The sequence below is a fragment of the Zootoca vivipara genome, chromosome Z (genome assembly GCF_963506605.1).
Source record: "Zootoca vivipara chromosome Z, rZooViv1.1, whole genome shotgun sequence".
NCBI classification, from domain to species: Eukaryota; Metazoa; Chordata; class Lepidosauria; order Squamata; family Lacertidae; genus Zootoca; species Zootoca vivipara.
The window spans coordinates 38003009-38019957 of NC_083294.1; the positions used below are offsets into that span (position 1 = coordinate 38003009).

A 16949-nucleotide genomic window follows, 5' to 3' on the forward strand; every position below is an offset into this window, starting at 1 on the left:
CTCGCGAGGAAGCCTATTCAGCATAAGGGAATTTCCCTTAAAAAAAGGGATAACTTGGAAGCTATGGTGTCACTCTGCCTAAGGATAGAAGAGACTGGAGCCTAGTGTGGACACAGGACCATAGGAAACTACCTTATCCCAAGTCAGATCATTGGTCTATCTACCTCAGTATTCTTGGCACTGACAGGTCTACCCCTCCCCTTCCATGTGTCCCAGTGGTGGGTGTGGTGCTCCTTGCCTCTAGAGTGGGTGTAGGAAGGGGTTTATTGGTTTGTTTTTGTTGTTAATTATGATGATGATGATACTTCTTTTATGATTTATACCCTCCATGATATAATTTTTATAAACATCAAGCGTTAAAAACCTCCCAATACAGGGCTGCCTTCAGATGTCTTCTAAAAGTTGTGTAGTTCTTTATCTCCTTGAGGTCTGAAGGGAGGGGTTTCACAGGGAGGGCACCACTACCAAGGAGGCCCTCCGCCTGTTTCCCTGAAACTTCACTTCTCGCAGTGAGGGAATCACAGAAGACCCTCAGAGGAGGACCTCAAATGTCTGGGCTGAGTGATGGGGGTGGATACGCTCCTTGAGCTATACTGGGCTGAGGCCATTTAGGGCTTTAAAGGTCAGCACCAACACTTTGAACTGTATTCAGAAATGTACTGGGGCCAGTGAAGATCCTTTAGGCTGCCACACCAGTCTAGCTGTTTTTATTATGCACTAGCTGGCCCGGCCATGCGTTGCTGTGCCTCAGTCTGTTAAATGAACCCTCAAAGTCTCCCTTCAGACTCCCCTCACCTTCAGAGGCCCCCTTCATTTTGTTTGAGATATTTTGTCCCTTCCCCCCCCACCCCCCGGTTCATCCCTATGAGTGCGCCCATCCTGTCCCAATCCATGAGGCAGCGCATCCCCTCCTCTCCCCATTCCCCGGCACATCCCTGTGAGCAGCCCCACCCCCTCCTTGCACTCCCCCCCTCCGCCCACCCCTCGGCTCATCCCTGTGAGTTCCCTGGTGTTGGTGTCAGCATATCCTGGCCTATATATCAGGTATTCGGCATTGGGGGGGGAAGGGAATGGTGGGGCGTGGTCCGCTTTTCGGCGCGGTGTTTGCGGTGTCAATGTGGCGTGGTCTGTCTGTGACAGTTGGACATGGGGGGCTAGGGGCAGGATCCCGGCGCCGGCCTTTGTGAAGTAATGGCCTTTGTGGTGGTTATAGCATTTCGGTTGGTGATATCACGATCTTGGCTTGGCCATGGAGATGGAGCTTCTGGCTTCTATTTCCCAGCATGCACTTTTGTCTGAGTTGTGAGTTCTGGAAAACGGGTTGTTGTTTTTTGGTTTTTTTTTAGTTTTACGTGGCCCAGGTGTGACATCTGTGTACGCGAACTGTATATGGTCACTCGCATATTCGCTTGGGACGTTGTGTCAAAATTTGAACGCAATCGGTCAAGCGGTTTTGGAGAGAAGTGGAGACACACCCACATGGCCAGTTTACATTTTTATATACAGTATATAGATTTTGTGTTTATCGTCTTGTAGTTGTGAACCACCCTGAGATCTACGGATGAATAGTGGTATACAAAATTTAATAATAATAACAACAACAACAATAATATTTAGGCATTCACTTCCACTGCCTTTCTGTGATGCATTCAGACAGAATTCATCTTTTGTAGATCCCTCTGTACAGGGGCTACGTCTCCCGCTGAGATCGGCCTGCACTTGAGCACTGAGGAAGAAGTACTTAAGAAGCTGAATGTTTCAAGATGTGGGAAATGAATGCGGGGACCTTGGTGCAGTGCAACTGAACATGAAGAAGGTTTGGGAGTGGGTAGCATCTGATGCAATCCACCATATAGCGTGTATGTACAGTACACAGTTGTCTTGTGGAGAAATAGCACCGGTTGTGCCTGAGCAAGGGTTTGGTAAGGGGGAATTTAAGATGAAATGTAATTGTTTGTTTATTTGGAAAATTAATAAAAAATATTTTTTTAAAAAGAACCTAAGAAGAACCTGCTGGATCAGGCCAATGATCCATCCAGTCTTGCTTCCTGTCCTCACATTGGCTGGGCAGATGACTTAGGGGAAGCCTTAAAGCAGAACCTGAATCCAACACCACTCTCCCCACCTGAAATTCCAAGCAGCTGGCATTCAGAGACACATTACCGTGTTTCCCCCTTTTTAAGACACCGTCTTATAACTTTTTTTCCTCAAAAAAACACAGGGTGGCTTACTTTCGGTGGGATGTCTTATTTTTTTTAATTACTGGTACGGTTTTTACGGCTCAGGGCGCTGGCTCAGGGCGCTGCTGTGCTCTCTTGAGTGCTCAGCACTGCAGCAGCCACCGGTTCCGGGCGGCGGGGCAGCAGGCGTCCTTGGCCAGGCCAGGCGGAGGCCACTGGCTCAGGCGCTCCCCCCGCCGCTGCAGGGTGCTCCAAGCTCCTTGGCTGGGCCAGGCAAGGAAGAAGCAGTGAGCCCAGCGATGGTGGCAAGCGGAGCACGGGGATGCAGCCAGCAAGGCGGGAGCGCGATCAGCTGTTAAGCAGAGCTCTTGGCCGCATGGAGTGACTCTGTGAGTGGAGGTGCCTGTGGGGGTTGGTTTCCATGGCGCGGAAGTATGGCTTATTTGGGGGGTATGTCTTATATTTCTCAAATGCTTAAAAACCCTGCCATGGCTTACTTTATGACTATGTATTAAAAAGGGGGAAACAGGGTACCTCTGACAGTGGAGATAGAACATAGCCATCAGGGACAGTCACCCCTGACAGTCTTATCCTCCCTGAATTCATCTACCCGTAATCCTTTTTCAAAGGCATCCAACTTGGTGGCAATCACTACTTCTGGGAGTGAATTCAAGAGTTTAACTCTGCACTGTGTGACTAAGTACCTTCTTTTGTCTGGCTTGAATATTCTAGCATTCAGTTTAGTGGCCCCTAGTTCCAGTATTATGAGAGAGGGAGATAAACTGTTCTCTTAATCCACTTTCATTCCACCATGGATAATTTTACACACCTGTGTCTTGTCTCCTCTTACTTGCATTTTCCCTAAACTAAACTGGATCTTAATTTATTGTCATTGTTACACCCCTGAGGTCTCCTCTTTCCCTAACACAATGAAGAGTGTCTGGTAGAAAATACTGATGGGAGAGGTGAGGAAGGCTGTTCTGGTTTCCAGTCGGCAAAATGAGCAGGGTTGTGACCCTCGTGTTTCTTGGCAGTCTTCTGAGCAGATATATAAGGAAGGCCTTTCTAAAGAAACCTGAATGTTTAAAATCATAACTGCGTTTTCTGTGTTGAGCGTGCATAGGTCTATTTAACATGCATTGTCAACCTGCCATGGATGGTAACAAGGCTTGGCTGATGCTTCCAGGCAAATGAGAGTTAGTGGGTTGTCTTAATGTGTGTGGCTTTTTGACAAGCAAGAAATGAATTTACCACAAACGGCGAATGTCTTCATTTTAGTGCATGACTCACACTGGCTGTCATTTTTTTAAAATATATTTTTATTAAAGATTTTATTGGTTCACAAAAATGTGCATTGTCTTTTTTCAAGTTGTAGAGTCCTTTTTTACTTTGGATGTGAGACGTTATACAGAATAAGGTGGGGGAAGAAGAAAGAGGAGAGGGGATTGGGGTGGTAATATTTAGTGTGTTTGTGGGGCTGTCCAGATTTGGATCGCTAGGGGTTCCAGGGCCAGGATGAATAGGAAGGGAGATAGTGGGCACCCTTGTTTAGTACCTCTTTGTATTGCTATGGTATTAGAGTCCATACCATTGATCCTACATTTTGCTAAAGATTGGGAATAAATTTGTTTAAGAATTTGTAGGAAGTTGGTAATTACTGCTAGGAGGTATTTCCATTCTAAACAATCAAAGGCTTTAAGGATGTCTAGGGATATAACATCAGTGGGAATTTGGTTGTTTTGCTATGTTCGGTCAGGTTCAGTAATTTCCTGATGGACGCTGGCTGTCTTGGGCTTGGGTTAGTGGTGCTTCCACCACATGAAACATAAACTAGTCAAGGTAAGAATTGAGGCACACATTATTATTGCCACTGAAATGCCATACATCAGGCATGGCCAAACTTGGCCCTCCAGCTGTTTTGGGACTACAACTCCCATCATCCTTAACTAACAGGACCAGTGGTCAGGGATGATGGGAATTGTAGTCCCAAAACAGCTGGAGGGCCAAGTTTACCATGCCTGGCCTAGGCTAATGGAGGGGAACTTAGCTGCTCTCTGCATGATATTGTTGGACTATGAATCACATCATTCCTGACCATCTGCCATTGTGGCTGCGGGTGATTGGAGTTGGAGTCCAACAACATCTGGAAGGCCTCAGGTACCCCCCATTCCTTCCTCTTCTTTTCAGTTTTGGGGGAGATGACTTCTGCTTGACCTTAACGCATTATTTACTGAGCTGTGCAGAAATACTAGTTTAACTGCAGTGCATTAATTTCTTAACACATTTCCTATTTGTGACATTATAAGGTAATTTTCTTGCAGTACAAAGTAGGGGGGAAAGGTTGATATTGCTACCTTTTGCAGAATTATGGCCCTTATCCTGCAACAAACCTGATGGATCTTTCCCAAAAAAACCACACACACACCTGGGATGTGTGAGTGCATAAAGGAAATAGTTCCCTCTACAATCAAAAGTTTAATTTCAGATTATGGGAAATTGGGGACCTGGCCCTTTAATACACAATTTAAAAAGCATTAGGCTTTTTTATGTGGTCTGGACCCTACAGAGTTTGCACGGTGGGGGAAACAATTTAGGAAGCTGTCTTAAGCCAAATCAAACCATTGGAGAAGAACCATCACTCAGTAGAAGCCATTTGCATTGTGTGCATTTGGTCCCATGTTCAGACCCTGGCATCTTCAGGTGGGGCTGGAAGAGAACATTGTCTGAAACCCCAGAGAGCTATGTGGACCAGTGATCAACCTCAGCATAAGGCTGCTTCCTTTGTTCCTATTGGTCTATCTAGCTCAGTAAATACTAATTGGCAGCTGCTGTCCAGGTGTCCAGATGGGAGTTTTTCTCCTGCCCTACTTAGGGTGGGGTGTATGGGGGGTGTTAGAGGAGGTGTACTCCGTTGCTTCTCAAAACAGACAGATGCCAACACCAACAACTTAGAGATGCAGAGGATTGAACCTGGGACCTTATACCTGCGAAGCTTATTGCTGTCCCACTGAATTAAGGTTGGCAAGAGAAATGGGCCAAGGTAGGGCTGCAGCTATTATTTATGAGAAGGGGTAATGTTATGCTTGTCCTGCCTGTTAGCGATTGAAACTGCTGCTTGCTTCTGACATGATGGAATTGTGACATGCAAAGTCACCAGAGCAAGAGTGGCTGAAAAACAGTCTCCTGCCCAATCAGGAAGAACCCCACCCAGCTGTGCAATGGTTTACAGTCATGCCCTTTTACTATGGTCTCTGGGGACTCTGTGCCATCCTAGCCTCTGCATGCTTCCCTGTCCTTGTGAACTCCAGCTCCTCCTTGCAAGAGCTGGAAGGAAGTGCTTTCCCCCATCCATGTGAATTTCTGCCGAATTCTCCCTGTAATAACAAAGTAGTGGCTGGTATCGTTTTATCCTTCTCTTCCGGATTGATTCAGTGAAGAAAATGCAAATGTTAAAATATCCAGATAGTTTGTCGTTACTGTTGTTTCTAGTCAAGAGGGTTATCAAAAAGCAGCCAGAAACTGTGAATTCAGGTTGGCCAAAGAGCTCAGTGCATTTTGAAACTAGATATAATGTATTCAGAGCTCCTCCTCCTTCTGCAAGTTTGCAATGTGTGCAATAGCAGCAAAGCAAAATGACATGCATATTCCAACAAGGATGGCATTTCCCTTTTCTCTAGATCAAGAGGCAGTCAAGAAATGTATTTGAAGACTGACCACATTCTGAACCAAGAGCAGAATACGTGCCCATGGGAGGGGAGCTTTGCATTTGCTAATTTCCCAAGGCTCTTGCAGCTACCCATCTTGTAACATCTAGGCTGTTTCATTCCTGGAATTTGCAGTGCTCTGTTTTTGGAAGAGTCCCCATCAGTGCAAGCCTATTTGAAAAGAGAGATAACAGCAGCTTAGTTCCACCAGGAAGTCTCACCCCTGAGAGCCTGTTTGAGGATGTTGGGGGCAGACAGCAGGGGTTGGGGGTTGCCTTCAGGCTTTTGTGGGCTTTCAGGAAGCAGCTGGCTGGCCACCAATGGAAACAGGATGCTGTCCTAGAATGGGCTTTTGGTGTGATCCAGCAGGTCTCTTCCTATGTTCCTCCTCTAGTTCTAGAGGTAGAGCCAAGAGGAGGTCAGAGTGACGCATGGCATCCTGAATGTCTGGTTCTCAACTGAAAGCTGCAGCTTGCATAGCAAGAAGAACATAGTGTTGATGGGGGAGCTGCCTTGTTCTGCTCCCACAAATCTCTAGGGCAGAGTTTCCCAAACTTGAGTCTCTAGCTGTTTTGGACTGCAATTCACATCATCCTTGACCACTGGTCCTGCTAGCCATGGATGATGGGAGCTGTAGTTGAAAACAGCTGAAGACCCAAGTTTGGGGAAACAGCTGATTTAGGGAAGCTCTGCTGGCCAGATGTTGGTTACCATATACATGGTAGCATTTATTGGTCACCATAAATCATCACTACTTAAACCCAATGACACATCTCTTTGTTCTTTAAACAAGTGACTCTTGAAGATGCTGCATTTCTGCATGGTGTGGCAAGGGCAAAGCCCAGGTTGTTGGTGCTGCTCTAAAGATCGAAAACACAATGAGGTTATTAGCTTCCTCAGCAGGAGCATCTATAATTGGACTACTGTAATTGGATGTATTTTCCAGTAAGTGCATCTTGCAATGCACCTCCTGGAAAGGAACGGAAGCAACATGGACTCATTTTACCTATTTTTTTCAGTTGTTTAAGATGCTAAGCATCCTGTTCTGCATGCAAGGAGCAATAATGGTAAGGGATTAGAGGGTGGGTGTGCTTGCTTCCAAAGGAGACCCTCCACCTTAGTTACCTCTGTGCCACCCCCAAGGTGTGACAGTTTGCTGCTTCATCTTGCAGCAGGTATGCTGTGCAGTTCAGTACTTCTAAAGTCACCTGTGATTTTGAAAACTTACAGAAAGTTCAATGTAGCAAGTTCAGTGTACAGTAGATGAAATGACGGCAAATGACTGTAGTGAAAAGAATGTCCTCTTGATAGATGGTTCAGCCAGACTTTTTTTTTAAAGTGTTGCACCTGCATTGCTTTTATGTTTTGTGGATACAGAGAGGAGCTGGAACAGGAGAACTAGACACCTGCTTACTCTTTTGCAACAAATGGTTTACAGCATAAACATTTCTGAAATGCTCATTTGACCCACTATTGAAAAATGTAATTGATGTGACTCCCTTCATGTTGCTGTTTTTCTTGCTTTCTCTTTTCCTCACCCAATAAATGGGAAGATTGATATAATTACTACACCTGACTGATTCTTCTCATTCCTTTTTTCAGTTCTGTTTGTTTTTTAACCCCCCCCCAAAAAAAACTTTATAGTTTGGTCTTCTGATTCTGTTCTACAGCTATTTACTTTATATAAAGACATACTTTTTGAAGGATTGCAGCTTGGGACAAGTAGCTTTGTAAGGCCTTGGGAGGAGAACCTTTGCATGAGCAGAAGTGCATTCCTCTACCAAATATATGACTGTGTGGCAGGGCGTTTTGGAATGTGTAATGATACCATACTTGGTGATGATGTTGGCAAGAGAGAAGCAATTGAAATGCACACAGTGGGGCAGATGGAGAAGCACATGTATGCAGCATCTGAGACATAAAGGGCCCCTCCGGATTGGTGGTTTGTTTGTGGGTAGATTCCGCAACATGCCTTTGATGTAGTAATAGCCCATTAGTGGTTATACTGGACTGTCTGCATGTCATTCCACTTTGTTGTTCTGTGATGCATCTCCAGCACTACTGCATTGATGCAGCCTAGAAGGGTGTTTTTGAACTGGACCCAGAAAGGGGTTGGCAGCCAGAGCAGTTGGGCCAGGATTGGTTTTCAGTGCTCAAGCCGTCTTGCCCTGGTGAGCTACCTAGCCACCAAATTCTGCACCAGAAGGATAGACAATATTGGGCTGGGTGGAGTAATAGTATAATGAATAGCTTAAAGAATATACTACATACTATATTCCTAGCATAAGGAATCATCACGTATGTAGCTCAGGCGGAGCCAACATGGTGCCCTCCATATGCTGCTGGATTTCAATTCCCATCATCCCTGACCATTGAGCAGGCTAGCAGTGGCAGATGGGAGGAGGTGTCTAAAACTTCTGGAGGACACCAGTCTGGCTACCCCATGTAGCTGAACAGACAGTTTTGTGTTGGTCTATGTCTCTGGACTTGCCAACAGAACGTTGGCTTTGCCTAAGGGTCAGGATTTTTGTTTTTGTTTTTTTGGGAGCATTTAGGTACTGTTTCAAAGTGAGCATGCCTCTGGATAGAAGTTGCTGGAGTGTGGACTTGCGCATCTCCTTGTAGACTTCCAAAGAGATAGAATTCTGGACTAGATATTGTGTCTGATCAAGCAGAACTGTTCTAATGTTTTAGTTACAGGTAGGTAGCCGTGTTGGTCTGAGTCGAAGCAAAATAAAAAAATTCCTTCAGTAGCACCTTAAAGACCAACTAAGTTTTTATTTTGGTATGAGCTTTCGTGTGCATGCACACTTCTTCAGGTATCTGCACACTTCTTCAGGTATCTGAAGAAGGTATCTGAAGAAGTGTGCATGCACACGAAAGCTCATACCAAAATAAAACTTAGTTGGTCTTTAAGGTGCTACTGAAGAAATTTTTTTATTTTGTTCTAATGTTTGTTTTGTGCAGTAGGCAGTTCCCACTTAAAAGTGTTCCAAATGTTAACTTCTGTCTGCACCTTTGCACCTTTCCTGAATCTGAGGCAGTTTACCAGGATATGTGTACACATACATACATACATACATACATGCAACCATCTTTGCTAATTCATCCCTGGGTCCTCAGCTGTAGTGATGTGGGGTGGAAGAAAGTATGTTTTATAAGTTAATTAGTAAGGATGAATGGATGCCAATTGTAGATACAATAGGAAGCAAGCTTGGCAGTTTCAAAGTTGTACAGTAGTTAATGTGGTTATCCCCACCCATCCCAGATGATTGCTCTATGTGTGCTTTAATTTTTGTCTCAGATATTTCATGTCAAATACTTGTGGTATATTGGGACAGAAAATGTTGTAGTTGTTGTGGTTGTTGTTGTAGTTGTTAATCATATATTTATATCTGTTAGCTGCTTTATACAAATGCCTCAAAGCAACTTAATAGACAAACAAATAAAACCGGTTGAAAATGAATGTGGAGTACTCCTCCCACACACACTTTCATTTATATTAAATGCAGATACTAAATACATGCTGAGGTGGATCACTTACGAGGGCAGAATCTCTCACCCACAGTCCTAGTTTGGTCTAATTAAAGGTAAAGGGACCCCTGACCATTAGGTCCAGTCGTGGCCGACTCTGGGGTTGCGCGCTCATCTCGCGTTATTGGCCGAGGGAGCCGGCGTATAGCTTCCAGGTCATGTGGCCAGCATGACAAAGCCGCTTCTGGCAAACCAGAGCAGCACATGGAAACGCCGTTTACCTTCCCGCTGTAGCGGTTCCTATTTATCTACTTGCATTTTGGCGTGCTTTCGAACTGCTAGGTTGGCAGGAGCTGGGACCAAGCAACCGGAGCTCATCCCATCACAGGGATTCCTGACCTTCTGATCAGCAAGCCCTAGGCTCAGTGGTTTAACCCACAGCGCCACCTGGGTCTAATTAGCCTCTGGATTTAACCAACGAGGCCATTTTGGACAAGCTACAGCTGCCTGTGACTGTCAATCACCTGACACTAGAGATCTCCAGCCAAAGTGCTGAGGTCCCACGGCACTAAGGTCGTAGATATGCCCCTTCTCGATCCTTGATAGTAAAAGGGAGTAGCAGAAGCTTATATCTGAACTTAGCCCTGTGGAATGTCACTGGAGTGCTAAGATCAGACATAAGTCTGTCTCTGTTCTGTGGCTTGAGGTTTGATGTCAGGTGATTTACAGGTAAGTGGCCCCAGCCACCTGTCAAAAATGGCCCACAGAAGATGGTCCAGTTCTGGATCTGGTTCCCACTTGATTCACTAGGGTATCAGAATGTTTTCAGATGAAACCTGAATTGTTTCCAGTACTATTACCCTGTGCAGATTACCCTCAATTCCCATTCAGAAATCCCATTGCAGAAATCCCACGTTACTACTTTGCTGTCCACTACAGCTTTGGCCAAGCCACTTAGGGAAATTCTATCTTTTAGTGTTTTATGTCTTTGGAGCCTTATTGTTCAAACTGATCAAATAGCCATATGAGCAGAGCTTCCAGATGTTGCTCCTTTTTTGGCTAGGCTTTTAAATTGTGTCATAATGCAGTCACAGCTTCCATTTTTAGCTATTGCTTCTGGACTCAGAACGACTTTTTAAATTATTTTTTTCCTACTCCACCCTTCTTGCATTTTATAAAGAGAAAAAATCCTTGGGTGTGCCTCTTCTTTCGAATTGCCTTGTGTTTTAAAATGCTAACAGTTATAAATGGTATGTGCATTGTTTGTGCTGTTGGAAACACAATTTTTATGAGTGCAAAACAGCCTTTGTGATATGTGAATGTCACACCGTGGTTGTGTTTTGCTTTGTTAGTTGACTCCTTATCAGGTTAGCAGTCAGGGATGCTGGCAGTCAAGAAAAAAAGATTTGGAAAAGTATGCAAAAACCTGTTTTGAGATTTGGATGGCAAAACAAAGAAGTGGGGCTGTATCTAATGCTAGTCCTAGCAGACCCCCTGAAATTAATGAACATGACTAACTTGGTTCATTACTTTCAGTAGGTAGCATTCAACCAAGTTTTCCTCAGAGCAGACCCATTGAAATGGATGGACCTTACTTAAGCCATAGCCATTCATTTCAATGGGTGTGCTTCAAGTAATACTTCATTGAATGCCACCCAATGGGTCTACTCTTGGACTAGCATTAGATAGAACCCATGGTGTACTTTCTTTGGAAGGGAGAATTTTCAAAAGGCCACCAGGAACAGAATGTGATGTTCTTTTAGATCTAATTTTAACATGTCTTTCTTTCAAACTTCCTTAGGGCGAAGGCTGCCGTACTGTCCCTCTTTCTGGCCATGTAGGATTTGACAGCCTTCCTGACCAGCTGGTTAATAAATCGGTTAGCCATGGTTTCTGTTTCAACATCTTGTGTGTGGGTGAGTACAACACTTCTCTCTCCCCCCCCCTTTGGAAAATTCTGTTGCTGAATGGGGACTCTTCATGAAGGTAAACTTGCCTAACAAAGTAATCCTTTGACTTATCCAGAACACACATTGTGTGTTGTCATCTGATCCAGTTTTTAACAGCTGATAAACAAGGATCACTGCCTCTTTGGGTGGTCTGAAGATGATGCGGTGGGAAGCGCTCTGTGTAGTGTTTTGCTGGGACAAATGAGCCGAAGCACAGAGGTTTACACTGAAGGCATGTAGGATTTGTTGACTTGGGATGTGATGTTCTTTGATGGAAAATCAGCTGGGTGGCTTGTTTTTAAGCCCGATGTTGCTGGAAAGAATAGACACACAGAGGTTCTTCCAAATGTGATGCTGTTGCTGTGAGTTTGCTAGCTCCAATGATGTACCTTCATTTAAGTTTTATTTGGGCACCCCCCCCTTCACATGATTAGTTATCACATGGAAGAGTGAGAAGAAGGCTGTGTTGGATGGTCTCCCTGTGTAACCAAATTTTGCATGATAGCTCCTGACGAGCAGCTAGTCATCTGTGTTTTGGATACAGTTGGGTGATCTTTTATATCAAGGTGGCAGACTGAACCTTTCAGAGCTGTACCATTTTAAATCAAGTTTTGCAAGATGGTTCCAGAGATGAAGGAGAAGTTATTTATCTATGTTGGGACACAATTGGACACCATTTTGAATCAAGCTGGCACTCCGATGTATGCAGACATGGATTAGAAAAACAACAACACCCTGCTTTTTGATCTCTGGAACTGTGCATTGGATGAGTTCGTCTGCAGAGGGGAGATTGCTCTACATGTGTTGCCTTCCTCTCTGATCAGGGTTCCACATCACAGCGGGAGCCTGAAGTTCACAGAGCGGGCCTTCTCTACAGATAATGCCACCCCTAGTTAAAACAGCAGATGAAGAGAGAGAGAACTGATTCTGGACTGCACAACACCAGTTATTGGTGGGGAAGTTGCACAGCTGAAAACTCTGGTTGGAATGGGTCTAAATGATCTGTTTCTGACTATGCACCTTCTTGAGCAGCTTGACAAAAAAGCGGGATGTTGGTGACTGGGCAATAGTCGTTTACCACTTCTGGGTTCAGGGAGGTAGATCACAGCATCCTTGTGGCCCAGGGGAAACTCCCCTCTTCTTGCTCCTAATTAAATATCTCCTGTCTGGTTTTTTCCTGATCGAAACTGCCACCAACTGACAGCTGCTGTTAGCCCTGCTGAGGGAAATATTACAGATCTACAGATCCTTGTATTATGCCTATATTCCTCCCTACAGAAGGGCTTTCAGCAGCTTTGAGGGATTCAGTTTTATATTCGTAAAACAGCATTTGGGGAGGGGGGTAGTTAAATACCTCCCTCTGCTCTGATGAAAATTGAAGTAAAACAAGTTAGGAGAGCTGATAATGGATCTTTTGCACTGTGTTTGCCGTAACACATTTATTCTGTGTGTGTGTGTATTTGTGGGATGGGGTGTTGTGCATAAACCCTGCACATTGAAAGGTTGAGCTTGACTTGCTGACTGCCTGTGTAGGAAGCTGCCGAGTTGCTATATGTAACTAGGTGACACGTTCTCTTGACGGTGCTCTAGTTTCAAGGTAATGCTAATAGACAATGGCAGGTGTGCTGGAAGGAGAATTCTATAGTTCAGGAAGCAGTGCTGTTGTGGTACATTTTGAAGTTGGGGAGCAGCTCAAGACAGCCCCCCTCTACCAACCATGCCCCACCCAAAAACACAGGCAGCTGTATTGATCCACTGTAGAAATTGGAGTTCTTGGTGAAGTCCAGAAATAAACAGTAAATTGCAAGAACTCGGGCCAGGAGGAAGATGAATTTCAAGTAAATCTTCAAAAGGTTTTATTTATCTAATGAAGAATTACAAATAGGAATCAATTCCAGTATAATAGGCAAATAAAAATAAATTCCAGTGAAAAAATCCCAGGACAAGGCCCTGTTTCGACAATTCTTCGTCAGCAATGTGTTAATGGTCAGAGTGTACCAAGTATGAAGGCAAACAGGGAAGAAGGGGTGAGTGAAGTTCTACAAGGGGGTGGGGGCAGGAACAATGATCTAACATTGGGAACAAGGGTGGGAGGAGACCAGCAGTGCCTCCTATTCGCTAAGAGACCATGGTAGAAGTCGCATGGGGCAGGGGGCAGATTCAGCCTCCAAGGAGTATGTTGCAGCCACCAGTGCCACTGCAGCAGCAGCAGCAGCAGCAGCAGCAGCAGCAGCAGCAGGTGATACATTCCTTGGAAGCCAGATCTACTATCCCTGTGGATCCTGTTTAAAGCATTGCCCCCCCCCAAAAACCCTCCTCTTTTCTGTTTTAAGGCTTTTCTCTCTCTCTCTCTCTCTCTCTCTCTCTCTCTCTCTCTCTCTCTCTCTCTCTCTCTCTTATAAAAAAAGATTACATTTCTTTAAAATCAACAATAAGCTCAGTTAGAAAGAAAAATAATAATTCTAAGTACCCACTGTTAAGGGATGCGGGTGGCAGTGTGGTCTAAACCACAGAGCTTAGAGCTTGCCGATCAGAAAGTCGGCGGTTCGAATCCCCGCGACAGGGTGAGCTCCCGTTGCTCAGTCCCAGGTCCTGCCAACCTAGCAGTTTGAAAGCACGTCAGATTGCAAGTAGATAAATAGGTACCGCTCCGGTGGGAAGGTAAACGGCGTTTCCATGTGCTGCTCTGGTTTGCCAGAAGCGGCTTAGTCATGCTGGCCACATGACCCGGAAGCTGTCTGTGGACAAACGCCGGCTCCCTTGGTCAGTAAAGCGAGATGAGCACCGCAATCCCAGAGTCGTCCGCGACTAGACCTAACGGTCAGGGGTACCTTTACATTTTACCCACTGTTAGGGATTCAAACAATAAGTGGGTTTTTGTTTTTGTTTAGAAAGGAAGACATTCTAGAGAATAGATTTGAGCTGATTCCAGTACTCATTGGGTAACATGCCCTGCAGTGTTGGGGCCACAGCTAAAAATGCCCCACTTCAGCCATTCAATTTGTCATGGCCTCTTCTGATAATAGCAGTGGACATGAGTACTGACATTGAGAGAAGCCTTTCCTTCCCATAGGTATTAATGGACTCAGATGACACAAGGCTTTCTAACTAGAAGCAGGACTTTGAGATAGAAATCTGCCTGTGAACATGGCTTTTGTGGCTTCTTCTCTGCCAGGAAGTGAGCTGCTATTTCCGCACCAACTGTAGCTTCTGAACCACACAGAGCACATTGCAGTAGATGGCCTTTGAGGATGCATGTTTGCAGGCATGGAGCCCTTTGATCTAGGAGAGGCTGCAGTTTCCAAACCAAATTGTTGTCAAATGCTTCTTGCTGCAGCTGCTGCCAGAACTTCTAGATCAGGGATGGTGAACCTGTGGGGGTGTGTGATAGATGCTACTGGACACTAACTCCCATCAGCTCTAGCCAGCATGGCCAGTGGTCATACACCTGATGCCATATGACATCAGGAGCAGAGATCTCCATCAAAGCACTGAGGTCCCACAGCACTAAGATCAATGATATGTACTTCATCACTCCTTGATAGTGAAAGAGAGCTTCAGATTTATACTCCCAACAATATCTGAAGAGCCATAAGTGCCCCCATCCTTGTTCTAAAGCCAGCAGCTGGACACCAGTAGCATGCTTAGATTGGAAACCCAATTAGCTAAGGGGCATGAATTCACACCATTAATCTTTTCAGGGAAGTCCTAGGACACCTGCTTTACATGCAGGTCCCAGGTTCAGCCCCTTGCATATTGAGTTAGGACTGGGAAGGTCTCCTGCCTGAAATGCTGGAGAGACACTGCCTGTCAGTGAGGATAGTATTGAGCTTGATAGACCAATTGCCTGACTTAGTATAAGGCACTTTCCTGGGCACATTCCAGTTCTCTCTCTTGACTGCTGGAAAACAGTGCAGCACAATCTCTGTCAGCTTTGGGAGCTGAGAGTTGCCTTGCGCTGAGTCAAACCACCCAGCTTGCTGTTGTCTGCACTGCCTGACAATTGGCTTTCTAAGGTTTCAGACAAGGTTTTCCTACCTGAAGGTGCTGGGGATTAAGCATGGGACCTTCCGCATGCAAAGCAGGTGCTCTACTACTGAGCTACTGCCCTTCACTGATACCCTACAGATTCTTCTTCAGGACCTATTATGGTGAAGCAGTTGAAATTTAGTTGATTATTATTGATAGCTTCCACTATGAAAACAAGCAATGTATAGTGAAGCTATTGAAAGTGGTACCAAAAAAAAAAGCATTTAAGCAAGCTTTATTTTGGGAAGCTGCTAGTCACCTTTGATGGAAATTGGAGAAATGTAAATTCTTTCTCTTCTGCATTTCCCTCCTCCCTTCTGAACCCCATTGGATGCTCTTTTGATTACATTTTGTTCCAATTACATTACAAACAAAAGACTTTGAAATCATATCAGAGAGCTTAAAGTAGCTGCTTTCTAGATTTCGTAGCAGAAAAATATCTCTGTACTTGATAGGAAATGCAGAAAATGTAGAGTTCGGCAGAAAGCAGAGTGTTCTCTGAGGCTTGGTACATTAATAAAAAAAAAGGTTAGGCATTGCCTCTGAACACTTTACTTCTGTTTAGATATTGGTTGCCAACTAGGCTGTGATACTATGACTTGTAGAAGGTTTGCAAACTAAGATTGGGGGTTAAGTATTTCATCGGCACTGAACATACCCTGGTTAAATTGTTTGTTTGTTTGTTTATTAAATGTATTACTTGCTCTTTTTGCCATGGCAGCTCAAAGCAATTTATAGTATTTTAAGCAAAAAACAAACACATTCATACATTAAAACCAGCATTTTAGAAAAATCTAAAATACCGGTACAATTATATATATTTAAAAACAACTACATCTCACCCATGCAAAAAGTCTATAGGTAGTTAAAAGTCAAAGGCCTGGTGGAAGAGGAATATTTTTGCTGGTACCTAAAGATATGTAATGATGGTGCTAGGTGAGCATACCTGGGGAGAGCATTCCACAAGGAGAGTGCCAACATTGATAGGGCTGGTTCTCCTGTTACCCTGCCTCTCCATCCTTTCTGTTTATAAGGTGACTGGTCTTGCTGGTGTCTTTCTGTACACATCCTCCAGGGCAGGGCTTCGTTCACTAAACTAAACCTTGGTTTCATTGTCCATTTGTGATCTTAACCAGGGTTAAAGCAACAAACTATGGTTAGCACTAACTAAGGTTCAGCATTCCAGGTCATATGGCAACGGTAAAAGAGTTTTGGTAAACGAGACTCACTGCCTTCCTGTTGAGTGAATTATGCACATAAAAATTTGACTGCCTTGTGCAGTTTTTAATGTGCTGTCTGCCCTGTTTAGTTGGAAAGAAATCTGAAGGGAGTTGACAGCTGCGCTTCAGCTATTACTTTCGGTGGACAGGAGAGCAACCCACTTTCCCATTAGCCTGGAATTCTGTTACAGGCTAACAGTGGTGTCCGTCCGTCCCCCCCCCCGGGGGGGGGGGTTTTAGTAAATACTAGGTTGTCCATTCTGATACTTCATATTAAAAGCAGTGAGGAACTGTCATGGCTCTCAAAGCACTAACCTGATCTTACGAGTCATCTATAAGCAGGAGGAAACCACATACCTCAGCGTATTACTAATATGAATACCTTAGCATTTA

General features: G+C 44.6%; 1 protein-coding gene across 5 annotated transcripts in view; it reads left to right on the top strand.

Annotated features, from left to right (window-relative positions):
• Window positions 1-16949, top strand: part of SEPTIN6 (septin 6) — a 52284-nt gene that overhangs the window by 5682 nt on the left and 29653 nt on the right. For all 5 annotated transcript variants that reach the window (XM_060270390.1, XM_060270389.1, XM_035113796.2 and 2 more), the window contains exon 2: window positions 11160-11274. In XM_060270390.1, coding sequence (XP_060126373.1) covers window positions 11160-11274 — 115 coding nt within the window. The remainder of the gene's footprint in view (window positions 1-11159; window positions 11275-16949) is intronic.